This window comes from Caretta caretta, chromosome 5, assembly GCF_965140235.1.
Source record: "Caretta caretta isolate rCarCar2 chromosome 5, rCarCar1.hap1, whole genome shotgun sequence".
NCBI lineage: Eukaryota > Metazoa > Chordata > Testudines > Cheloniidae > Caretta > Caretta caretta.
In genome coordinates, this window is record NC_134210.1 from 34,008,321 (window position 1) to 34,035,474 (window position 27,154).

The 27,154-nt window shown below is 42.7% G+C and overlaps 1 protein-coding gene across 3 annotated transcripts in view; it reads left to right on the top strand.

Moving 5' to 3' along the window:
* The first annotated feature begins 809 nt into the window (after positions 1–809).
* Positions 810–27,154, top strand: part of ITGA2 (integrin subunit alpha 2) — an 87,848-nt gene continuing 61,503 nt past the window's right edge. The window contains exons 1-3 of one of the 3 annotated variants that reach the window (XM_075128465.1): positions 810–998; positions 15,977–16,099; positions 21,939–22,062. In XM_075128465.1, the coding sequence (XP_074984566.1) occupies positions 16,078–16,099; positions 21,939–22,062 (146 nt within the window). In that variant the 5' untranslated portion in view covers positions 810–998; positions 15,977–16,077. Of the gene's footprint in view, positions 999–6,872; positions 7,100–15,976; positions 16,100–21,938; positions 22,063–27,154 lie in introns of those variants that run through there. The other 2 variants (XM_048851353.2, XM_048851351.2) reach the window with 2 other exon arrangements.

The following is a 27,154-nucleotide window of genomic DNA, read 5'->3' on the forward strand; positions in this document are numbered from 1 at the left end:
AGGGACAGGGTAGTGTGTGGTTTGGAGGCAAGTTGAAGGAGTGGGGTGTGTTTGGAGGGACAGGTTAGTGTGAGATTGTGGGGCAGGTTAGTGGGGTGAGGAGTTTGGAGGGACACAGTGTGTGGTGGGGAGACAGGTCAGTGGGGTGGCATGCATTTGGAGGGGCAGGTTAGTGTGGTGGGGGACAGGTAGGTGAGTTGGGCTGAGTTTAGAGGGGCAGGTTAATTTGTGGTTGGGGCAAGTTAGTGGGGTGGGTTGTTTGGAGGGGCATATGAGTGTGTAGTTGGGGACAGGTTGGTGGGGTTTGGAGGGGCTGGTTATTGTGTGGTTGAGGGGCAAGTTAGTGGGGTGGTTTGTTTGGAGGGACAGGTTAGTGTGAGGTGGGGGGAGAGGTTGGTGGGGCAGGTTGGAGTGTGTTTGGAGGGGCAGGTTAGTGGGGTGGGGTGTTTGGAGGGCTGGTTAGTGTGCAGTGGTGGGCAGGTTAGTGGGTCGAGGTGTCTGGTGAGGGGACAGGTTACTGGGTTGGGGTGTGTTTGGAGGAGCAGATTGGTGTGTTTTGGGGGGACAGGTTAGTGGGTCGGGGTGTTGGAAGGGCAGGTTGGTGAGGGGCGGACTGTACTGTGCAGGGGATGGTGCCCACTTCCCGATGGCGGGTGTTTGCCCCGGGCTTGGCTAGTGACGGGCCGCAGGTGCTGCCTCTCAGGCTGAGCATTACTAGACTCCCGGTTCGCAGCCCCGGAGCTAGGAGAACAGGCGGGGTTGGGCGGGGGCGGAGCAGCTGCGCAATGTGACCCAGATCCGCTCCCAGCAGCCGCTCAACCTTTCTCTCTTCCTCCAGCCGCTGTGGAGCAGCGGTCACAGTGCAGCGCTTGGAGCCGGCACTGCCCCGGATCTGAGTCCTTGGCCCTTCCCTGAGCGCTGCTCCCCGGCAGGACCTCGCTGTGCAGGAATCATGGAGCCCGGCGGCGTGTGGCTCTCTCTGCTCCTCCTCAGCCAAGGTAGGTTTCCCTACGGGTTTGCTGGAGAAGTTGGGGGGGTCTCTGTTAACCTCATAAAGATCATTGCCTGCTGTTGAGAATGGACATTGCACCTTGCGGCGCCTGGAGCCCCGCGACCACCTCCAAAGGGGGTAGCCTGGCATGGGACATAATTGCTTCCTCTAGATGAACTTCCCATAAACCCCAAGTGGCTATGCAGCCTGCTGCTGTGCCAGACTCTACTCAGTCCAGGCACAGAAGCTGCAGAGAAGGGTGAGGGGTGGGAAGGGATTTTAGACTAACTTCCACCTGCTGCACAAAACTAGCCACTGAGTGAGTAGAACCAGGAAAGGTGCTGAAATACTGACCCTCTGCAGCAGCAGCAGCTTTATTCCACCACTGAAATTATGGAATCTTCCCACTTCAAGGCTCCCTGCCCCCCCAAAGAAGCTCTAATGTACTCTGAGTTCCCTCTTAATCTCTTTCATTTGGCTGCCCTCTGAGAATAAAATGTTGTGGTGACTGTTTTTAGAGAAGGGACAACACAAGGAGACTCCTAATCAAGGCTGGAATGGTAAATATTTAAGAAGCAGGAACTGTCCATTCCTTCAGCATTTTCTTTATATACTATCCCAAGTGACTGAAAACTCATTTATAAACTACTGGTAAAATATATCCATGTTATTCTTGCCTTTTGCAAGTGAAACCAATCTATATTTTTCAAGCTATCAGATGAAATCCTGGACAAGCTGATTAGCATCCAATTTAATTTGCACTACAGGAGGTCATGACTAACTTTCTGCATAAATTTACACATTTTAAATGGGAGCATGAAGTTCTTTATTATGGATTCTGTTCTTAAAATCTTTAAATCCCTCTAACTTTGCCTCCACCCTCTGGGGTCTGTCCATAGGAAATTTTAACACCCTTCTTCTATTCTTGGATGACTGAGTGACCATTATGTATATTTTCATGGGAACTGTAAGCCATGACATTCACGTCTCATAAAATTCCTCCCAAACACTTTAAGTTTAAATATTACTGTATGCTTTCATGTATCTTAAATTGGCAAGTCTATTAAAGAAGAGCCACAGAAACTGAGTTTTTACCTGTGAGGTGTTTCAGCTTGTTCTTTCAGTAACTATGGGAAACATGGTGGAATGTGTGGCTGGAGGGTATGAAATCAGAAACAAAAATGTTAACCTGTGGTGAGATTTACGGTATACAACCAACCCTGTAATATTATAATGAGAGAACTTCTTAAAGCATCAAAGTGTGAAACGCCCACTCTGCATTTTTGTCTAATCCATCCTTTATCCTCCTGGTCACAGTGACTGCATACCAGGGGGATAAATATGTCCACTAATTCACGGTGTAAAAGATCTGGGACTAGGGATATTCTGAAGAATGGTGTTTAAGGGGGTGGATAGCAACTAATTATGCGAGCAGGTTTCCCCTGTATGTAAGAGGGTGCATCTATATGTATATTAACTAATTCATATTGCCTAAGCAAAGTATTAATTCTTATGGTTCATATCTGCTGTAATTTCAGTTTGAAATTTATCCTGAGAACTAAAAACTCATGTAACTGCTGAACTAATGCTTTCTAAGGGTCTCTTCCTGGTGCTATTGAACTCAGTAGCAGAACTCCCACTGACTGAGACAGCATTCTCCCTTGGCTTAAGTGATGTAAGACCAAAGACGCATATTCTTCTCTCAGTAAAACTGATGTGAATCCAGAATAATTTCATTGTCTTTAAGGGAGTTACTCTCAGTTTACACTGGTATAGTTGAGAGACAAGGTGGATGAGGTAATATTTTTTAGTAGACCAACTTTTGTTGGTTAAAGAGATTACACAGCTCTTCCTCCCCTACACAGCTGACAGACGAGAAGGGCAGTTAAGCCCCTGTTTCTGCAAATATTAACTTCTCATATTTGAATAGTCCCATTGAAATCAATAACTTTACTTTTATGAGCAGTCCTAAGCCTTTATATAAATGCTTGTGGAATTGGGTCTAGCGGATTGGGGGGCAGGTTACTGAAGGGCTGTATGTTTGGGAGTAAATGGGAGGGGGGGAAGACCCTGCAGTAGGATGGGCTTATTTATTTGGAGGGAAGAATGGAGGAATCATTACAATCCCTGTTGTGTTCAGTCAGATGTCTCCACTGGATCATACCATAAATAGGCTGGAAAACACTCCCAGTGAATGTGCAGTGTGTTTGGTTTGGGCTTGATTATGTATATATTTTTAATATCCACATTATCAGTGCCATCTCTTCTAGAACACAGGGACTCTTGCTTGCTTTGTTGCAAGCTAAGCAGTAATATAAAGGTTGTGCTTATTGTGGGTTGTAGATTGTGCCTTCTTTTATGTTTGGAAACTGCTTAGCACATTTGGGTGCTGCAGACATAAATAATACTTATGTAAAGCCATCCCTTTTGATATTATATTCTTATATGCCAACCTACCACCTTCATTATATTTTACCAAAATAATCATATTTGGTTGACAGTAGCAGATTGTTTTTTAGCTTATTAGAAATGAATAATTTATTATAGGCAGAACTGGTAGTATTGCATATTATTAAGGTTGCCTGACACTTTCGATTATAAGAGTCTGTTTTTGGTTACCTATAACTTTGCCAAACTTTAACTGTTTGGGCTGAAATTTTCCATGCTGGGTCTGCCTTAGGCTAAAGTTCTTGGAAAAGTTCAGGCTAAATAGTTCAGCTGTTTCTGAGAATAAGGCTAGTAAAATATGTTCTTCTGCCAATGTTAAAAATATTCTGGAGACCTTTTCTTTGGAAAAAGTATAGTGTGCCCAATACTTGGAAGCAGGGACTTGAAATTTGGCAAGGAGTGGCCTTTGTGTGAGTGCTTGGCTTTTTGCTGTACCTGTCAATATCTGCCCAAATGTGGCCAGGTTAGAAACCTCTGAAAAGTCATCATTCACTCATACTCAGGAGAGAGACTTAGATTTTAGCAGCCAAATTTCCTGAAGATTGTGTCATCACTGACCATACGCCAGCCCAGGGCCCAGCAGGATATACAGCTGCTGCAACTGCAGGGAGCTTTCCCTGTGTCACAGTAGCTGTGCTTGTGGCAAGTTAGTTCCCCTGCTCTCAGTTCAGGTGCCCAATCTCCCCCTCCTCAATGATTCTCTCCACCCTGCCGCTGCCAGCTGTGCCCAGGCAGCATGGAGGAGGAAGCTGCCTCATTTGAATGGATATGAGATGGACCAGAAGGGGGTTAAGAGGAGTAGATGACTTGAGGCCAGTGAGGGAGAGACAGATCAGATGAGGATCTATCCAACAGGTGGAAACTGGGATTGACTGGGCAAGGAGACTGGTTACAAGGAATTGCAGGATTGGGAGGGAATTGGGAATGGCTAAGGAAGGAACTTGGGACTGGAAGTGGTGGTGGGGGAGAGTGGGACAGGAATGAGAGTAGGACTGGCTGGCCAGTGAGACTGGGACTAGGATGAGATGCCTGAAAAGTAGGTGAGAAAAATGGCACCAGGATGAGGGGCCAAAGGTGGTGAAGAGACCAGACTGGGAGAAGGCCTGGTTGGAAGAGAGAAGTCAGAAGAGTCTGCTCACTAGAGCACATGACTCTCCAGAGCCTGGAATGGAACCCAAGTTTTCTGGGTCTCACCGTTCTTCTGGTGTCAGCAAATATCTGTGAAACCCACTGGCAAAGTGTCCCATCCCCTTGTAGGGGGATTTTGTAGCAAAATAAACTGTTGTCAGGACCCCTGCTTCATTTGTTGCAAAAGTTGGAAGGTGTGTACCTATTTTGGTTGCCTAAGCCTGCCCATAGCTAAAAGGCCCTTCCCCTTATCTGAGTGCCTATATGATACAGGGCAAGTCAATTAAACAAAACTTTTCATGGTTGGCCAGTGTTCTTCATTTTATGGGTGCCTAACTTGAAACTATGTAGTCTAATTTGCAGAAGTGCTGAGCAATCACAGCAGCATCTGACCTCAATGGGAGCTATACTGTGAATATATAAAGTGCTATATAATACTACAGTCTCTGAAAAATCAGGTTCTATACATCTCAAATTGGGCAACGAAAATTGGTGGATACTTTTTACCTTTATTTTGACCTTTAGTTCCCCATCTGTAGAATGGGGATAATAAAAGCCCCTCACCTCATGAGGATGTTGTGAAAATAAATTTATTAGTATTTGTGAATCACCCAGTACTATTGTGCTGAGCGTCATAGTTTAACTCATGAAGAAATTAATATATTTTTTGTTTTCAGAGTCTGGTTTGAATAGTGTGCAGTAAACAAGGCACAGGGCTACACACTGAATAATGGAGAGAAACAAAAATATTTAGTGAACACTTTCCAGAGGCAGATTACACTTTTGTGAGGCCCTGGGCCAGAGGAAGTGAGGGCCTCTTTCCACCCTCCCTTTGGCCTGCAGTCCCCCGCTACCCTTCCTTCCCCCATTGCTCCTACTGGGGAAATGGGGTTAGGGTGCCGGGGCTTCCCCTGCCCCACCCCCCCACCTGGCACTCCTACCAGGGAGCAGGGTCGGGGAGCAGGAGCAGGGCAAACCCCCGCACTCAGATCCCACTCCCCAGGAGGAACGTGAAGGAGGTTGGAGCTTGGGGGCACCCATCTTTTCTGGGTCCCGCCAGTTGGCTGCGACTCCTGGGCACAGGCCCTGTTGGCCCAGTGGCTAATCTGCCACTGACACTGACTGTTCTGTGCATGGAATGAGGCATGGAATGGGGTCCTGTGGGAAAATGTGATTGTGTAATTAAAGGCTGTATCATAATGCATATGCACAAAGTGGCTGAACTAAGGTTGCACAGACAACTTTAATTCAGGCATTTCTTAATTTTGGAATATGTGACTTTGCAAACCTAATAGGATTTTTTTTAGAATAGTTTTGTGTGTGTAATGTTAATTAGAATGGGCCAAAGGTAGAACTGTTCGTGTAAATGCCTCCCATTCCAAATGTTGAGTGTTGGATTATTAAAATGGGAGTCTGATCTGAACCTTTGTGAAACCAAAGTCGCTACTGATTTTACCTGTTTCTGATTCTTAAAAGATTTTGTCTGTTTGTAAAAGCAATATTACAAATAGTTTCTTATGAGCTTTTATTTTTACAATATTCTACAATTAAGTAGGGCTTATTTCATAATGAGCTACAGAAGGCCTGTATTTTACAAATGATATTTATAATATTTGTAAAATATAAAGTAAACATTTTTATAAAGTACACAATGAATTATTCATAGTTCTAAACCAATTAACAATATTTATTTCTACATAACTTGGACACTAAATATAGGATGCATTGACTTACTCTTGAAGTATCTGGTTGTGGTACAGTTTTCAAACAATAATTTGCTTTTTAAGTATTGAGAAGTTTTGGTATTTAATAAAAGCAGTACACTAAATAGTCAGATATTCCTTATAGTCTTCCTGTGTTTGTTGGCCGCTACTCAATATCCATTATATTTTTTCATTGTCAGTTGTTTTAAATGAAAGAAAATATTTTTTTCACATGAATAGGTGTTTGTGAGAGCTACGATGTAAACCTGCTCATGCATGTGATGAATGTGCAAACAAATGGGTATTAAATACTGAACTTTTTGGAATAGTGAAGATAGAAGGGGGCTTATATATTTTTAAAAGAGTAAACCAAGCTATGAGAGCTGGTAGAAGTTTTGAACATTCATAATCCAGTGTTGTCATTTTCATTTAAAGGTTTCCTTTGTTAGGCTTTGAACAGGTCCGTTCCCATTTCCATGGTTACCAACTCAAAATGCAGGCAGGACACAAGCTGGATTCTGATCAGAATGGTTCATGCAGTTGCATACCAACACATGCCGTCCGGTTGTTTTAGGACATTTTCACCAGCAGTTTTAAAGTTTCTTCACAAAGTGATCACTAGCCCCATGTTGCCTACTTGTTTTAGGATTTCAGGCCTGGTAAAGTGAGAGAAATAATGAGCAAGATAAACTTGTTTTAGTGTTAAATAAAAATAGCTGTGGGATTCCCATTCAAATGAGTCAAGGACACTGGAGAAGCTACTCAATCTTAAGTTTTCATTTCTACAAAAAGCATAACAGAGAAGGATCTTTGTTTACAAGCCTTAAAGGTAAGGAGTGGCACTTGGCTGTATTATATAATTGTTTGAACATGCCTCTTTGTGTAGCACACTTATTCATGACACTGGAGAAAAGGAATGAAGTGAAAATTAATGTGAACAAATAACATCATGCTACACTGGATGAATGGCAGTCTGTCTATATTTTCTGTATATGCACATCACTTTAAAGCTATTTGATGTAGCATTCTACCCACTCTTATTTTATGAGGTGATGATGAATTTTCACAACACCCAGTTAAGCCAGTGGAAGCTGTGTATGCTCAGTCTCTCTGAAAGATCAGGCCAGGAGTTCTGTTGATAAGTTTTAAAATTATTTAAGTATTATTAGAGTGAGCAATTGCTATCCTGGATAGAGGACTTAGTCTTCCCAGCAATCGAAAATATTATTCAGAAACTGGGTTTGTTTTCATTTTCCCCTGAAGAGCTATACTCTTTTAATAAGAATGCAGATTCTGGGTAAAAAGTAACCTTAAAAGGGGAACTACTTAGGCAAAGAAATAAGATAATATTTAAACAGATGAACTTTTTGAGTGCTATAATGGAACACTCGGGGCATAACACAATGGCACCCGCATAGCTATATAGATTAATGTCCTATATTATTTTGTCCTATTCAAATCAATGGGCAACCACCGTAGTGGGATTCTCTTGCCACTTCTCTGCCTCATTTTGTATTTTTACTCATCTTTCCCAGTTCAGCACTCTTTATTCCTTAAGAAAGAAATGTCCTGTATTAAATAAACCACCCCACCTCCCTGGTTATGTGACTGATGTTTTCCAACTGACCATAGACAATAAAGAATTGTCCTTGATAACCACCAATTGCCCATGGAGGTTGTATTTCCTGATGGTGTGAGAAGGGCTGCACAGCCACTCCTGGAAGTTGGGACTCAGAGGATGGTTAAATGAACTTGCTCATTTTCCCCAAGGGATTTCATCTTTGGGGATGGGGCTATGACAGGGTTCCACTGAACCCTCCTACTATCCACTATGTATGTGACACCAGCAAGGGATGTAATACAGCCATTTATGTTGGGATGTTCACTATCTTGATGACCCAAAACTCTGGAAATGGAGGCTGGACAGTTTTCACTAGTGGAGCATCTGGCCCCATGACTCTCTCTTTTTTGGCTAACCCATTATGGACTGTCTGGTTAGTCAGTGTTTTAATTTGAATGAGAGAGAGAGTAAACAAAAACTGAACCCAAACAAGACTGAGGTAGTGCTCATGGATACATACAGGCAATCACAAACAAGGAACTTTTTGGTGACTTATGTGTGCTTCTGATTCAAGAAGTATGCTGGGACAGATGTCAGACTTTAATTGCAGAATCTATTAAGACTGTTATTCAGTAACGTACATGCCCAACTTTAAGCTCCTGAGTGGTCCTGTTGTAGGGTGACCAGATGTCCCGATTTTATAGGGACAGTCCCTATTTTTGGGTCTTTTCCTTATATAGGCTCCTATTACCCCCCCCACACCCCCATCTCAATTTTTCACACTTGCTGTCTGGTCACCCTATCATGTTGACTTCAGTGAGACTACTTGCATGATTAAAATTAGGCAAATACTTGAGTACCAGGCTGAATCAGGACCTAGTAGTATAGTGAACTGCTGTATCTTGTAATAGCCAAACCATCTTTTACAGTGATGTGCTACCATAAATGAAGAAAGATGGGGGGGGGGGGAGTTCCCTTCGTAAAATTTTGTTGGAGCAGGCTTAAGCATAATATGTTATCATTCATTGTGTAGTATTGTAATAAGAAGTTACAAAATAACATTGTAGTAGAAGATTTATATAAGTTACAGAGAAACTGGAAAATGTTCCCTTGCATGTATCAAGGTGTCTGCAGTTTCAATTTCAAGATCAGCAAAATAGTAAATATTTAACAAAGGAAGTTGCACAATATCCTCAACATTTTAGTGTTGGGTGTTTTTTGTAAAGCTAGCTGACACCTGTTCATGCTCTTATCTGTAAATGGTTTTAAGGTACTATGAGCAATGTTTCAATTTAGTCAACAAAGGAGTGGCATAGTAAGGTACTCTGAACCGTTGTTGTTAAATTGCCACTTTGCGCAATGTTCCCAAGTACATATTAGAGGTGCTATGTAGAGCTGAGGTGAATTTTGGATAGTATATTCAAATTTGGTTGAAATTTGGAACACTAAAATTCAGATAACCATTCAAAATTTAAAATAAAATTGCTCAGTTAGTTAGGTTAGTTGTCTAAGTGTGCCCACTAAAAAGGGGTACAGTGTAGATATGTTTGATATTTAGATATGCCTGAAATTTGAATAGATGAAATTGGTTTTTGCTAATCTGAATCAAAATATTGTAAAGTCTGTGACATTTTATCTAAACAAAATTCTGCCTCCTTGCCTAGCTTTATCGTTAAGAAATGTGATGGGGGAAAGGCCAGATGGCTATAGGAAAGTAGTAAGAAACAGGTATGTTAGCCCCAGGCTAAACAAATTGTTACCATGGTAACCAAATGGCAGTTGCTCCAGGTTAATCAAGACACCTGGAGCCAATTAAGATCCTTCCAGAAAGCAGTGGAGACAGCTAGGTTGATTGGGACACCTGAAGCCAATCAGGGGCTGGTTGAAACTAGTTAAAAACCTCCCTGTTAGTCAGGTGGGTGTGCATGTCAGGAGCTGTGGGAGGAAGTTACGCTGGTGGAGAGACAGAGCAGTGCACACCATATCAGGCACAAGGAAGGAGGCCCTGAGATAAGGGTGAAGTGGAGCTTGGGGAAGTGGGGGCTGCTGTGGGGAGGTAGCCAAGGGAATTGTACGCGTCCTGTTTCTAAAAGGTCAGCTACCATAGCTGATACTATTAGGGTCCCTGGGCTTGAGCCCGGAGTAGAGCCCCTTTGCCCCCCTGATTAATCACTGAGACTGGGAGACAACAGAGACTGTGCAAGGGAGGATAGCTTCTCCTCCCCTCCCTCACTGGCTTATGATGAAAATGGCTCAGTAGGCTGTCACCCTTTGCTGTAGAGAGAGAAGGGCTGTGTGGAGGGTCACAGGGAGCCTCTGAGGCTAGCAAAATCTGCCAGGAAGTGCAGGACCCACGGAGACAAGGACAGAGCTTTGTCACAGAAAGAATAAACAACAGAGAGCAAAAACGGTAACATTGCTAATGATAGTGTCCTTTTGTATTCTTGCTAGTGATAGATACTCTTTCGAGGCTGTGTCTGACATTCCTTCTGTTTCACTCTCTCTACTGCTATCCATCTGTCACTGTGAGATGTGACAGTCTGCCAGATGGCAGCTCACCGTACTGGAGTTGCCCACTAAAGCTTATATCCTGATAGTCATTGTGAAACTGTTTCTATCGGAAGTTGATTGTAGAAATGATTGCAATGGAGTTTGCGCTTCTAAAGACAAACAGAGGTTGATCTGGTATCTTGGCAGAAAATATGTACCCAGAAAACAGTTAAGTGTCAGTGACCCAAAAAAAAGGTACAATGGCACTATTTTACAAACAGAACTTACAAAGATGTCGCTGGAATTAGGGTGCCACCAGGCCACAGACATCTGGACATACCAGAATCGTATGTATACGTTTAACCGTACATTAAGTCTCTTTCAAATCTGATGCATATGAAATTTTCTAGAAACTGCCCTTTTCCAAATACAGTGTTACTCTGTGTTTTGTACAGCATTCTAGATTAAATGAACAGAGATGTTGTATTGACTTGAATTGGTGAGGAGGAAGGTAGAGAATTTGTTTTACTGATTTTGTTATTACTTATAGAGTTGCCAACTTCCTACTTGCACAAAACCGAACACCCTTGCTCTGCCCCCTGCCCTGCCCCTTCTCCGAGGCCCCGCCCCTGCTCGCTCCATGCCCCCTCCCTCCATTGCTCAGTCTCCCCACCGTCACTAGCTCATTTTCACCAGGCTGGCTCACGGGGCTGGGATGCGGGAGGGGGTGAGGGCTCCGGCTGGGAGTGCGGGCTCTGGGGTGGGGCCAGGGATGAGGGGTTTAGGGTACAGGCAGGGGCTCTGGGCTGGAACTGAGGGGTTCAGAGGGCTGGAAGGGGATCAGGGCTGGGGTAGGGGGTTGGGGTGCAGTGGGGGTGAGGGGTTTGAGGTGCAGGAGGGTGCTCCGGGCTGGGATTGAGAGGTTCAGAGGATGGGAGGAGGATCAGGGCTGGGGGTTGGGACCTGGGCAGGGGTGCAGGCAGCGCTTACTTCAAGCAGCTCCTGGGAAACGGCAGCATGTCCCTTCTCCAGCTCCTATGCGGAGGTGCAGTCAGGTGGCTTTACACACTGCCCCATCCGTAGGCGCCACCCCTGTAGCTCCCATTGACCACAGTTCCTGGCCAATGGGGGGGGGACAGCATGTGGAGACACCTGGCTGCCCCTATGCATAGGAGCCGGAGAGGGGACATGCCGCTGCTTCCTGGGAGCCACATGGCGTGGATGCTAGCAGGGACTCCATGCCGCCAACTGGACAGTCAACAGCCCAGTCAGCGCTGGGCTCCCTTTTTGACCGGCTGTTCCAGTCAAAAACTGGACCCCTGGTCACCGTAATTGCACACTGCCTTGTGTTGGAAACATTGTCAGTACTTATCCACTACTGTGCTCACTGGTTGAACTTTACAGTGCACTTCTTCACTGAAGTGTACTGGCACTTGCAGAATATATAGGAATAAGAGTCGTCTTAAAGGACACTTTTTATGAAGGATGTTTTAATTTCTAAGATCATTAGACAGGGACTGCTTCTTCTTAATATCTGGACAGTGCCTAGCAAATTGTTGTTACTACTGGAAACAAAAGGTTAAATAATAGCTCTGCCGACTATTGTGCTACACATGCTCATGGCTACTTGTCACGGAGTGTGCGGGAGTCAGGGCCCTGCACCCCCCACTTCCTGCGATTCACTGTGACTCTCAGCCAGGCAGTAAAACAGAAGGTTTATTAGATGACAGGAACACAGTCCAAAACCAAGCTTGTAGGTACAGAAAACGGGACCCCTCAGTCAGGTCCATCTTGGGGGGTAGGGAGCCCAGACCCCAGTTCTGGGCCTCCCACCATTTCCCTGGCCAACTCCAAACTGAAGCCCCCTCCAGCCCCTCCTCTGGCCTTTGTCTGTTTCCCGGGCCAGCAGGTCACCTGATCTTTGTTCTCCAACACCTTCAGATGGCACTTCGCAAGGGAGGAGCCCAGGCCATCCGTTGCCAGGAGACAGGGTGTCAGCCAGTCTCTGTGCAAACAGCATCACACCTGCCTAGGGCTCTGCAACAATCACACAGCCTTATCCCACCACCTAGATGCTTAAGAAATGCAAAGGGGAAACTGAGGTGCACACACACCGTATTCAGAGAAAACATTAAGAACATTCCCACTTGGTCACACTACTTAAGAGGTTTTCTCATAACACTAAGTCTCAGGCTGCTGGTGACAAATCAGCCAATAATGCTGTTCTTGTCTCTCTGAGGACATAATCTTTCTGTTTGTGTGCAGCCCAAATAGCCAAACTTCATGCTGGCTAGTTCTGTGGAAGCTGAAACAAGGGGTGGGGCAGGGAAAGGAATCCTTTCCAAACTCTGACTTTTGAGTGATAATGGAGCTGCTTTCCAGCCACTTTCTCACTGCACACCACACCACTCTGCACAGTGTGAGGAATTGCTGGATTCATGTATACATCAGCTCTTTTTCTAATCCTAGGCCTGATCTACACTGCAAAGTTTTGCTGGCAGGTGTCAACTAGGAGTGTGAAAAAGTTGCCCCCCCTAAATGGCATAGCTATCCTGGCAGAACTGCTGGTGTAAATGCAACTAGGCTGATAGCAGTGTGTTTCTGTTGGCATAGCTAATGTCGGTCAGGGAGGTGGTGTAGCTATGCCAGCAGAACTTCTGTCAGTGTATGCTGAGTCTCCACTAGGAAGGTCAGTTGGTATAACTATACCAGCCAAATCTCTGCAGTGTAGACAAGTTTCTAGACCTTTACTGTGCTTTTTGTCAAAGTAGATGAGCACCCTTAAACCCCAGTATAGACAGAATCCCTTCAGAGGTACGTTCATGGATGTCAGACAGTTCCCACCTGCTGGGTGGGCTGCTGGTATCTTGCCAACTTGTGGTGCAGCAATACCCACAAAGGGACATCCTTGGCAGCAGAGGAGGGCACAGAACTTAATGAATGAAAAATCTGGAAAACATTCTACTTAAAGTAGAAACAATTTTGTTGCTATACTACATTTTCTCTTTGTCTCTGCTCTTCTTGGTTGCTGAGGTTATTTTAAAAATATCATCACTTTTCCCCCTCAAGTTCTAATCTAGCCAAGTACAGAAATAAGTTGAAGGGAAGTAAGTCATGTTGGTTTTGGTATGATGATATGTTTCCCTTGTGTTGCCTTCATAAAAATCGTGCTGCTCTTCCTATAGGAGGAGATATTACTAGTTAAAGGAAGGTTAGTAGACAGTATTAATTATAGAGAATGTGTGCAGAATCCGCTGGAGTGAATGCCTCATGAGAAGTCAATTTTTTATCACAGGGAAACAGATGAAGTTGGGTTTTTTATTATTGTTTTTGGAGCTGGCAATTTAAATAATTGCATATTTTGAGGTTGTGGGGCTTGTTAATGCTGCAGTTCTCTTAATCTCTCTGTAGTTCCATTTGGGAGAAACTAGGGTCACCTAGACTGGACGTTCCAGGCATTCTGTAGTTGTTCCGGGCTAAACGGAGAGGAGAGAGTTTCCAAGGCAGTTTAGTAAAATGCAATTTGTGTGGCATTCCAGAAGAGTAATTTATTCTTACTTGAATTAATAATAGACAGGATAGTGAAATCAAATGGATTTGAATGCTTGCACTTTTTGTTATCAAAAACATGCAGGAAGCTGTCAATCTTTCAGGAGCTACTGAAACATTGCAAGGGAATCTAGGGTGGCCAGGTGCCCGGACAAAGAGGGGACCTGACAGTGTTCAGTCACTGTGGGCAAGGGAGGTTGGGATAGGGTGGTCAGGTGCCCAGTTTTCGACTGGAAAGTCTGGTCAAAAAGGGGACCTGACAATGTCCGGTCAGATCTACTGATCAGACACTCAAAGTCCAGTTACTGTGGGAGGGGGAGACGTGGAGGCACTCGCACCAGCCCCTACTCAGCCAGGGCTGCCTTCTACCTGCGGCGGGGGGGAGGGGCGGATGGGGCTAACAGCATGAGGCCTTGGTGGGGAAGGGGGCAAAAAGAGGTTGGGGAGGTTCCAGCACTTCTGCTGGAGTGTCCAGTTTTTAACTATTACAAAATTGGCAACCCTAAAATCAGCCCTTGTATGTTCAGTAAATTGTTGAGATTTCTTAATTTCATATCTGTTTCTGGGATTAGAGTAGGAAGCTTATTAAAATGTCAAAAGAAGGGCAAGTGATCTCTAGTAACTTAGAAAGTTGTGAATGAATTGAAATAAGTCTTCTAACTCAGTCAGCAATAGTGAGCTGGAACAGTAAACTAGAAAGCATCTAGTAGGACTTTCCCAAGCCTTGCCAAAATTTGACTCACAATTTGTGCAGACTTGAGTATATTATATACTTGTATAAAGTAAACTGGTCACTGCCAAAACATTGGATACTGCTCTTTACTATGATAAACTGCTCTAACTCAGTTGTAGTTCCTCTGACTTGCTGAAACTGTGACTGCTTCTGAACGAGTATTTGGCCCTCTTCCAGCAGGAAGTCATAAAGTTACTCAGCTAAACCAAAAATAACTTATTTTGTAGAACCACTGCTAGATGAGTTGCAATTATTTTTGTTTTCACCTGTAGTATCAGCACTGAAGAAAATAACGTCTGTTAATTATTAAATGGCTCCAGACGTTTTAGCCTATGTGAAGGAAACCTGGGCCCCAGACAGAAGAAAGTAAATAGTCTTTATTAAATGATGTTAACCCCAGGGAATAAGAGCTACATATTTTCGGACTAGTATAGATGAAATATGAATAAAACTGAAATTGAAGATTACAAAATACTCTCTAATTTAGTGCCCTTTCTAAATATCTCTCCAAAATGTCTCTTGTCCAGTTAGTTTTCTCTCTTTCAGAATTGCTGTTGGAAGTATACATTGATTTAATTTAAAGGGATATTCTCAATTTAAAATCTAGTATATTCAAAATATGAGTTAAAAGTAGTGGTAAAAAGTAGAGGTTCTATACCTGTCTTGGAGTTCCCTGACAATACTGATAGGTATTCAGCCACATTTTCTTATTTTAAATTTTTAAAAATTCTTCTCTATCAAGTGCTGTTAAATATGCAAAGTAAACATACAGGGGAAAAAACAGAAATATTTTCTCTAATCTCTTTCAGTTATAGTAACCTTAAGTTATAGCAATGATAGGAAAAACATTTTCAATCAGAATGGTAATTATAAGCAAAGTCCTATTATCTCTCTGCAATAATACAGTCAACACAGTATTCTCTATATTAGTTAGAGAATTAGTTGACATTAAATTAACTTTATGCTGCTATGTTTTTATTTTTCAATGTGCTAAAAATGTAATATGGAAAATGCAGAACTGTGTTGTACAAGTTGTGGAGAAACTGGAGGTTTTGGAAGATGGAGAGAGAACAATTCAGGTGTCTGATGTTTAAGAAGGGGAAGTGATTTGGAATTGTGTGGAAAAACACATTATCCAGATGTCACAGCTGATCAATTTAGTAAAAACATAGTTAAGAATGTTGACTTTTAAACTGCCATCATTAGTTTCAAACTTAACACCCTTTGTGTTTGGGGAAGTTCATACTTCTTTTAGAGCTACTGTTGCAGGCCGTTTAAGAATCATGCAGACATCGCTGCATTGATCTGTGCTTTTGTAAGGTCGTCTTCACAATCACAAGGGGTAAAAACATTTTTTTTTTTTTTAATGGAAGCTTAGATTCCGGAGCAGAGTTTTGAGGCTAGAGGTGGATTCTGTGGTTCCTTCTAGCCTGAGAATGAAGCCTAGTAGGCAGGGTGAAATACCTCTGCTGCCATGCACTTGATAAAATTTAAAGGTATGAAACACTTTTTGTATCCTGTCCTGTATTTAATCATACTATTATCAATAAACTTTCCATTAATTTAAAAAAAAAAAGTATTACTAAGCTTGGTCAAAAAGCAAAAATAAATAAATCGGTGACTATATTTGACTAGTTCCACTGGAATTATTATTCTAGTAATAAATTTGCTGAATAGCATGTGACTAGCTATGGTCAGATATCATAAAAATATTAATCAGATAATTTAATTTTACTGGAATTAAATAATGTATGCACCAAGTATTAATTGACCAGCATCTCGCTTGCATTTATCTTCTTTCCCTTCCTGTTTTCTCTCCACCTTTTTCTTTACTGTTGTTGTCACTGTGCCAAACAGTGGCAGATCTCAGGGCTTTGCAGTTCAGTTTCACATTGGAGGAGAAACAGTGCTGTGTAGTGTGGGTATTTTCTTAGAGTAACTTGTTTATTTACACTAATATATATTAGAGTCTTTGGACAGAAGTGGACACAAATGGCACATAAATAATACCCTCTTCCAGAAATATCAGCAGCCATTTTGAAAAACTCTAGTGAGAGTAATTTAAGGCAGACTAAACAGTACTGCTGCTTGCAACAGCTCCCCAAAATAAACATAATTATAAAATTAACAATAATATAGTATTTATTCAAAATTGTTTGCATGTTGAGGTCTGATATACACCTAAAATTAGGTTGACCGAGCTATGTCACTCACAGCTATGAAAAATTTCACAAACCTGTGCAATATAATTATGTCAACCTAACCGCCACTGTACATGCAGCTAAGTCAATGGAAGAATACTTCTATTGTCCTAGCTATCCGCTCTTGAGGTAGTGGATTAACGACAGTGATAGAAACATTGGATACTGCTCTTTACTATGCAGTCAGTTTTTGCACTGTAGTGTGTAGTGTCTATACCATTGGTGTAGCTGCTATGGCACTGTAGCGCTTCTAGTGTAGACATACCCTCAGGCTATGTCTACATTGTAATCATGTGGTGTGATTGTAGTGTAGACAAACCCTTAAAAGAACTTGTAAAACTTCATGTAACAGCACCATCTGGTGACTCCTACTACAACTCCTGATGACTCCTTCCTATGACACTATAATGGGTCATACTGTATTGCTTCCTGAGTTGATTTCTTGTCTTTCCCTCTCATCTTTATCAGCCTTTCTCTACATTTGACCAGACTTCCAACTGAGATTTGGACCCTTTGTCCTGCTTGTATAGTGTAAAGGGGCTCCGATTTTTGGCCTGTGCAGTGGTAAAGTGCTCCTCCCTTGCCATGGGGAAAGGGGTGCCAGCTTCCCTGATCATAGGGGAGGCAGGAGGTAACAGGCTGGGGCACCCACATACCTGCCCAATGGAGAAGCCCCTGCCAGAGTCCTGGTGCTGCAGGCTGGGTTGCAGGGGACTGGAGGCCCTGGCACTTGCCTGAGCAGGGCAGCTGTGAAAACGGGGGCTGCAGCCCGGAGGTCGTGACTTTCGATGGGGAATGGGACATAGAGTGGGGGCTACACAACCACCCATCTCTCCCCCCCGCACTCTCCAGGTTGGCCTAGTGCACATGTCCCAATGCAGCTGAAAAATCTTTCAGGTGCTGGACAATACCAGATCATGTTCAGGCTTTAGACTTATACCCAGAGCTGATGCCACGAAGCAGTATTGGGTGAGATGAGGCTGGTGCATTGACATTGATACATATTTTCAAGGTCACTTATTACCAGCTCTGATTTGCTGGCTTGGTGAAAGTAGGCAGGAGCAAAAGGCAGCCGTGTGTAAGGGGTAATGGATAGTAGAAGGAGTGCTGTGGTGATTGCAGAAGGGGAATTATGAGTGGGGGGAGGAGGCAGGGGCAGAAAGTAGGGGTAGTGGGTAGGAGAAGAGGGGGCAGTTAGGGGTAGAGGAGGAGGCAAGTCAGAAGGCAGTGGAGCAGGCAGTGTGTAAGGTCAGAGTGGAGAAAGGCAGTTTTCTGCAGCTGGGCTTGGCTCAGCCCAGCAACTCAGAGGATGCCAGCTGGCTAAGGGATATCCCTGGCACATAGCTCCGTGCTACCTCCAGGACTGTCTGCATTGCCTCTGAGCTCACAGAGACAAGCTCCACTCCCCCTGGTCCCCCATCTTCACATTATGGATGAGCCACCCAGCATTACAGTGACCCTGAGCAGAGTTGACTGCAAATGCAGCACTTTCCAGGCTGGAGCTAACTTCATAGTAGCCCAAGTGAGCGCTGGTGCTGATGGCGTGGGATCCCCTGCCTTGACGGAGTGTGCTGATCCCGCTCGCCATACCTAAGTGGGCCTGGACTCTGCTGTTGAGTGGAGTGAGGAGCAGGAGTCTGCACAACAGACTGAGCAGAGTGACAATGATTCTTTACTAAAATGATTCTTTACTACAATGATTCTTTACTAAAATGATCTCAGCACTATGGGCATTGCCTGTCTGCCATAAGTTGAGGGCCCGTCCAGATTTCCACTCCTAGCTACCCCACTGCTCTATCTTTTAGTTACATGGGGCAAAATAGAATACACAATAACGTTACAGGAGACTCTAGACAATTTCTTAGGATGTCCGTTCCAGATGTTGGTACCAAGAGTCTTAAGTGCGATGCTCCTACTGATGCACTGTTCAATTATGTATGATTTTTGACTGATGATAACATGAGAATAAATTAAGGTGCAATTTAAAGATGGTGTTGAAATAAAGTGCCAGGAATTTGGAACGCAACAGATATATTGGCAATAGCTTTACAGTAACCAAATTTTTACTTATGAAATGCCTTTAAAAGATCCATTTAGCTGCCAGGTGTAGGTGGTTGTGATTACTGTAAGAAGTATTGTGAAATATACACAGTATTATGTCCACTCATATCCTCCCTTCTCCACCATACCAATCAGATGTTTAATGGCAAAGGAAGTTCTTTCATTTTTAACCATATTTCTTAAATGATTTAACTCTTAGCAAAAGATAAATACTTGAGAGTGGGTAATCAGTAGATAATGGTTGTTTGGTATGACTGATGTATGATTTCCTGTCTTAAGTTCGTCACCAAATGTTAGTAAATATGCAAGCTATGTGTATTCTTCTATGAGGAACATTTTGCTTTCTCTTTATATATTTTGGGTTAACATATGGTTTTAGGAGAGTTTATTGAAATTTTGCTTATTTAAGTGGATTGTGCACCCTCAGGTTTCACTTTAGAACAGTGTTTCCCAAACTGGGGTCCACAGACACCTGTGGGTCCCTGAGGGTACTGCAGGGGGTCCGCGGGCCCAGCTGATCAACTCTGTCCTCTCCCTCCCAGTGCTTCCTGCACGCCGGGGAACAGTTGTTCCCTGGCGTGCATGAGGCGCTGGGAGGGAGGGGAAGGAGCGGGGACGGGGCACTTGCAGGAGGGGGCGGAATCCTGTCCTGGGCCAACAGCCCTGCTGATCAACTGGGGTTGCAAACCCTCCCAGTTTCACTAGAAGTCTCCTGGAATCGGGCTCTATGTCCCAGAGGCTACTGAAGCCAAACTGGGAGACTTTAGGTGTTAAAAGTCCAGTGGCACAGCGGGGCTAAGGCAGGCTCCCTGACTGCATGCCACTACTGGAAGCAGCTGGCATGTCCATGCTGCCCTGTGCGCCGACTCTGCAGCTCCCATTGGCCAGGAACTGTGCCCAATGGGAGCTGCACGGGAAGCGCCACTGGGTGGGGCAGCATGTGGAGACCCCTTAGCCCTCCCAGCTAGGAGCCGCTGCCAGAGAGATGTGCTGGTCGCTTTTGGGAGCCTCCCGAAGTAAGTGCTGCCCAGCTGGAGCTTTCACCTCTTCTCGCACCCCACTCCCTTGCCCCAGCCCAGAGCCCCACACCTGGTACCCAAACTCCTTCCCAGAGCCCTCACCCTGCACCACCTCCTGCACCCCAACCCCCTGCCCCAGTCTGGTGAAAATGAGTGAGGATGGGGGAGAGTGAGTGACGGAGGAAGGGTGGACGGAGTGAGTGGGTGGTGGGAAAAGGGTGGGGTCTTGGGGGAAGGGGTGGAGTGGGGCAGGGCCTGGGGCTGAGCGAGAGTTATTGGGGGTTCCCCCTGAAAAATTTTAAATCAAAATGGGAGGTCCTCAGGTTGCTAAAGTTTGAGAACTGCTGATTTAGAACATCACATGCTCAATATAGTGTATAATATGATGGGCTGTATTCAGGTTGTCTGTGTCCATGACTGGTATCCCTCTTAAAATCTCTTCCAAATCTGGTCTTGGGACTGCCAAAAAAGTCAGGTACAGTAACTACTGACATACCCATCAAAGCAGAAGGAATGCATTGATCTGTGACCCTAATTCTTAAACAGGGGCAGCATTTGTTAATGGTTGGAGGGGCAGTTCCTTCCCCTTGCGCGCCCCCCCCCCAGACTTTTCATAGGTCTGTATTCTCCATTATGTCTTCCACTTCCCCCCCACCCACCTCCCCACCGCTGCCTCAACTTTGCAGGATACAATATAATCACATATAATGTTTTATATGCTGACCCAATGTGTCCTCCCCCACTCCACCCCTGAATTTTTCTGAAATGATGCCCCTGTTCTTAAGCTAAGACTTTAAAATGTGTTATAGATGGGAAGAAATCTTTAAAGATCTCTATTCTAAAGAACCTTAAACTCCTATCATTAGTATAAGAAATTCTAAAGTTCCTTAATATCTCATGTAAGATCACTGTTAGTACATAAATGTTATGTGTAAACAGAAATAGATATAATTATCCATTCTGGAATGTAGGGCTCGCTATGATTTTTCAGCTGTACTATTTTCTGATGAGCATACAAGTATAGTTTTTATGCATCGCACACTCAGTCAGAATTGATCTTTGAACTAACTTTTAGATGATTCCATATTAACCAGTTATAGAAGTACTATATGGATGGGGGCGGGGTGGGGAAGCATGGTCAGCTAAGCACAAGAGAGAAGCCAGGAGCTCTAAATGCTGATTCTGGCACTGTCACCAACTTGTATGGCCATGGACATGTCACTCCCTATGTGTGAGGGAAAAAATATACAAAACAGGAATGATACTTACCTGCCTCACAAGAGTTTTAGAGAGACAGGGTGGCTGAGGTTATATATATTTTAAAGTTCCAATTTCACAATAGTATTGTGAGGCTTAATGAGTTAATATCTGGTCAGTGCTTTGAAGATGCAAAGTGCTGTTTAAATGTTAAGTATAGTTTATTTATTAACTTAGCCCTATATTTCCCAGGCTTCCATTTATAAGCTTATCTTCTCAGTGGTTTGTTCAGAAGAAAACAAACAATATGTGAAAATAAAATGGCCTGAAACTGTAGACCTTCTGTGATAAAAGAGTAGGTCAATTTGATTGTGTTCTATTTCAAATGTAGCATTAGAATACACACAGAATAAAAGTACTTATTGTCATTCATTGTTCTTCACTATAGTGTACATTAATAGGTCTTTCGGAAATCCTATGCTAGAAGGCTACCATATGTCCAAAGATAATGGAGTTTTAAAGACTACAGTAAAATATATTAAAACATATTCATTGTGTCTCTTGGATTCACACACATTGGTAGCGCTACAAGATTTATTAAGCAATGTAGTTAATAGGTTATTAAACTCTGTCTACTGTACTGTCATGCCCATATAGTGCACTGACAAGCATTCAGATAATCATAGATGGCTATTGCTGTGTAGGGGTGGGAGAAACGTTGATTTTTATTGGGTGTGTCAAAGGCCACATTTTTAACTGCTATATTAAGGGGAATTGGCAAAGAAAGATGGGCTGTCTCAGTGGAATCAAGATTTTTTAATTGCTATTTACAGTAATATTAATCTTCCTGTTAACAGGCATTCTTCATAATTGCTGTGACGCATACAACGTAGGGCTCCCAGAAGCAAAATCGTTTTCTGGTCCTTCAAGTGAGCTGTTTGGATATGCAGTTCAACAGTTTATAAATCATCAAGGCAAATGGTAAGGGTTTTGAGTTCTTTGTCCTGTGAAAAGATTAAGAGCAATATGATGTAACTTTTTTCCTAAGTGCAAACAGTTACAAGGATCATTTGAAAATATTTCCATTATTTCATTTTCCTTTTTTAAAAAAAAAAAAACTTCTTGCTGGTAAAATACTAACTGACTTTATTTGACTAAAACTAAAAGGGGAAAACTTTCAAAGGACACATTTAAATGTTGAGTGTTTTTGAAAGAATGTAATCTGATATCATTTTATACCCAGTAATGTGACCAATAGAAAAAACTTTTACATTTATTCCTGTTGATATTCCTTTTGAGTAAGAGTTGTAATTTAGTAGAGGTCATGCCTGACAGTGCCATGACTGGAACAGCAGTTTTTTAGAAACAATTGGTCAATACCAATTGAAACAATGTTTCTTCTTTGAGGGCTGGTCCCTATCTGCGTTGCACACATGAGTACGCAAGAGCACCAGGCTCCTGAGACTGAAAAATCTTTCAAGAAGCATCTGTTGGTCTGCACCTATACCCTGGATCTCCTCATGCTCAGCCCTGAGGATATAAGGGGGGGTGTGGACCAACTGCCTCTTCAGGTCCTTCTTGCTGCTGCATGATCTCATTTGGACTCCTCTGTGTCTGGAATTATCCTCTCATCGTCTTTATCTCTGTAAATATAATTATAGATAGTTTGTTACTGTTTTACAATATTTTACATAGTGTAGTTTAGTTTTTTTCCCAGCCCTGGGGACCTTCTCTGTCCCCTCCTTTTCAGAAGTAGGACTGTACCCAGTATTCCAGGGTTCAAGAACTGTCTCCTGTCCTTGCTGCTTCTCAGTTATCAGTGACCACCAGCCTGCCTAAAGAGGCTCATATCTCCTCCAAGTGCAGTATGTGTTGCTCTTTCCAACTCCAGACCCAAGAGGGGCAAAAGCTCTGGCTGAGGAGGCACCTGGTAGATGAGCCTGGAACACATGTGCGTTGGAGTTCTCTTCTTACCTCCCACCTGACCTGTCACCTGGCATGACAATAATCACTGAGGCATCCCTCATAGGCTGGGAAGCCCACATGTTTGGTCATCCAACACAAGATATATGGACACCTGGGGAGAAAGCAAGATGCATATCAATCTCCTAGAACTAAGAGCAGTCAGACAGGCCTGCAGTGCATTCCTCCCATTCATATGATCTGCCATTGTCCAGATAATGTCAGACAAAGTGACGACCGTCTTCTATATAAACAAACAGGGAAGGGCAAAAATCCCTCTCACTGTGTGGGGAGGTGGTCAGCTTATGGAACTGGTGTATATAGAACTACATTACAATTTCACCACTAATGAGTGGCTGTTACACAATTCAGTGCTGAACATCTGCAGTCAGTGGGGAATACCATCTTGGGACCTGTTCACCTCCCAGGTGAACAAAAAGTGCCCTCCTACTGTCCTGGACAAGCTTCTTGAGATACTCTTTCCCTCGCATTCTCTTAGAACCTGGGGTAGTAGTTGGATGCATCATGACAAAGCATGAGTCATTCTCATCACAACAAGTTGTCCCAGACAATTCTGGTTTCTGGTCCTCCTACGAATGGACCTGCTAACTCCAGAGAATAGCAGGATCAAGCACCCCAGCCCAGACCCTCTTCACCTCATGGCTTGGTATTTAAATGGGCATCAGACCTAGAGTGTTCATGTTTGGAGACTGTTCAAACTATTTCACTACCCACATGCCTTTCCCTCTGCTACGGATTGTGACTGGATTCATGGTACAGAAGGAGTTGAAGAGGTGGTTGGTTTACATCTCCCCTTATACTGCAATGCCGAGCACAAGGAGTTCCAGGGCGCAGCTGCGGACCAATCTACGCTACTTGCAGGATTTTTTCCAGCCTCAGGCGCATGGTGTGCATACGTACCCACGTATGGAATACAGATAGGGGACCACACATGTTAAAGAACTTCCGGTTATAGGTAAGTGATCTCCTTTTACGGAAAATTTTACAGATGCATAGTATTGTATCCTGTGTGTGTGTGTACCTTTGTGGAAAGGAAAGTAAGATCCTTCATTCAGAAGGTGAATATTATATGAATTGCACAAAATTTGTTTGGCGACAGTAAAGGTTGCATCAGGACACACCCACCAACTCAAAATCTGAAAAAGTTGGAAATAACAAATTAAGGAAAAAGCCTCCTTGCCACTTTTATATTGCCTACATCATAGTAATAACACACTCCAACATACCATAATGCTTTCACATCTCCAACAGATACCAAAAGCAATACATACCACAACTTCATCACCCTGGCACTCAAGTGCAAAATCTTCACAGCAATCTCAGACACTTTGCATACATTTGGGAAATTTTTCTGTCTTAATGTTGCTGATATTAATGTTACCATTTCTGGGAGATGTTTTGGTTTTCCAGATGGAAAATCAAAAAAATTAATCAAAGTTGAAATTTTCCTATGATTTTGCAGATTCTGCATTTTGCCATCAAAAAGATATATTTTTGACAAAAAATTCCTGGCCAGTTTGACCTACAAGTCTTAGTTCCTTAATTTAATGCCCTTCTATCTGGTGGTACAACAAGCACTTCCATATTTGGAGGTATTTAAACATTGTCTAGAGGTGTAATGTCTAAATGATGCACATTTTCACGTAAACCATTTTTTTCTGATATATTCTCAACTGTTCATTTGAAGCATGTAGTATGTCTAACTGTATTTCCTTATATCAAATCAGCCCTACTCAGGCCCCTGTGTATTCTGTGATTCTATAGCTATAAAAGTTCTGTGGAATCTACCCCAGCCGCAGAATTGTGCTCCAGAAGCTTCCATTTTAAAAATTGTTTGTTTTTAGTCTTCATGGTTGTGAAAAAACTTTAAAAACATGAACTGAGTGTGAACTAATTTATTGAATAATAAATTTTAAAACTGCTTAATCACAAACATTAAGGCATCTGCAGTAGCAGAGGGATCTACTATATATACATATAGTTAAGTCTAACTAATATACTATATATCAGGCTGCTATTAATAATATACCAGGGCTTTTTATCTAGTAAGTAAGAAACTATATTAATTTATTTTAAGCTGAGCTCTAGTGGTTTTGGTAAATACTTCTCCATAAATTAGAATTAAGTTAACACTGAAGCAGTAATTAATATGTTTGCTTAACATTATCTGAAAGATACTAAGGTCTGTATTTCTTTGGTAAAAAGAAAATGTATAAAATCTGAAATCTTCGTAAAATTTAGAAATATCAATACTGAAACATGCCATATTTAGAATTAACATATATCATCTCCATAATTACATGCTAAATTGTTATATGAAAAGTGTTCAAAAGTCATTTATCTCTTGTAAAAATTAATTTAAAAACTCCTGCTTGGTCACCTGTGGTTCTTATAAAATGTATTGGAGGATGATAAATCTAATAAAACACTGGCTAAAATATGAATATTTTATCGCTAAAATAAGTAATAAAATATGTAATGATCTTTCTCATCCATAAACGTATCTGCCTTTTTATTTCTCTGACTTCAGCTTTACATGATCTTGAATGTAAAGCTGATCTAGATCCTACCATTTCTCTGTTTTTATCCCATGTGTAGAGATGGTAGCTAGGAGTTTGAGAGAACACAGCTCCACTTTCTCTGTTAAAAGCAGAGGAGAACTGAGCTCTTCTCCCTAGACTGGGTAAGCACTGCTCTCCGCATGGTTTCCCTTTCTCATTGGCTGGTGCAGAAAGTTCCCTATCCTGTTTTCTATTTATTTTATCCACTTACTGTAGCTAAGCAACATAGCTCCTTTAGTCCTCTATTTAAGCCTTTGTTCAAAACTACTGAAGGAAGCTAAGCACATTCACCTGAAATGAATTGATTCCTGTGCATGCTGCACTACACAGTATTTCCCAAGTGTATTAGGAGTTCAATCCTTTTGTAAATTTTCTTTAATCTTATTACTGAAGAACTAGATCAAAGTCTCAACCAATTTAATTTTATATTCTGCTTCCCTGTTGCACCATTGTTAATGCAGTGAAAACTGTTTTCCACCTGTACTCTGGTCAGTAACCACCAAGTACAGGTGGAAAACAGTTCAGGGACACAAATAATGCAGGGTCCTTGGCATATAACTTCCCCCATCTTTTCCATAAGTTCATAGAAACTTAATGTTACGAATCTGCAAATGCTTTTTGCAGGTATGCAGTTATTCGTCACTTATCTCATTACAGCATGACTGGCCATTGTCCCATATGGGTCAATGGAAGTTTTAATAGCCCTCTCTCTGTTTATCAGGATCATCACAACCTATTCAAAGTGAAAAAGTTCCTTCTTTCAGTCTCTCTCAAGAAGTCATTAGAAATTGTAACTAGGGCACTCTCACTGTTTGCTTTGTTGTTTTCACCTTTTCATTTCCAGATTATTTTCTTTCTCAGATGCAGGGAAAAGATTTATTGTTCCTTTGTTATAAAACAAAGGCTCTTTTTAGGAGATCTAGTCCTTTATTTTAAGCTATTTTAACAGGGCAGAACCCATCTCTCGTGAGTGCCCCCTGGTCAAGTGTGTGTGCCTGCAGTCTCTCAGTTTGTCGTGACCCCTGTTTGTGGTTTCTTAGGTGGCTTTTCAGTGACTCAGCCCTCTGTCTGACTCTCTCACACTGTCTGTCTGTATTTGAAACAGAACAAAATCCCTTCTGGGGTATACAGTCTTTAACTTGTTCTGGCCCTGGTCTGAGGCTGTACACCCAGGACTTCCTCCCTGGAGACAGTCTTCCTGTAGCCCTCCCTGAATTCAGTCCTTATTTAGTCCCAGCAGCCAGCTAGGAGCTCTCTCTTGCTCCCCCGGTCCCTGTCAGCACTGAGCTGTCCGTGGTCCCAACTGAGCAGATACAGAATGCTGAAAATATCACCCTAGAAAATTTTACTTGCCAAGCTGATACAAGATTGGTGCAAGACTGATGTACAGTGCATTGCATAAGAACAGAAAGTATTTACTACTCTTGGAAAATCAGATACAGTCTCAAAACATTCATATTGCAGGAGCGCTGTTAAAATTTGGCTTGAAATAAACTAAAGAGAAACCTTCTATACATCCAAAATGTTAT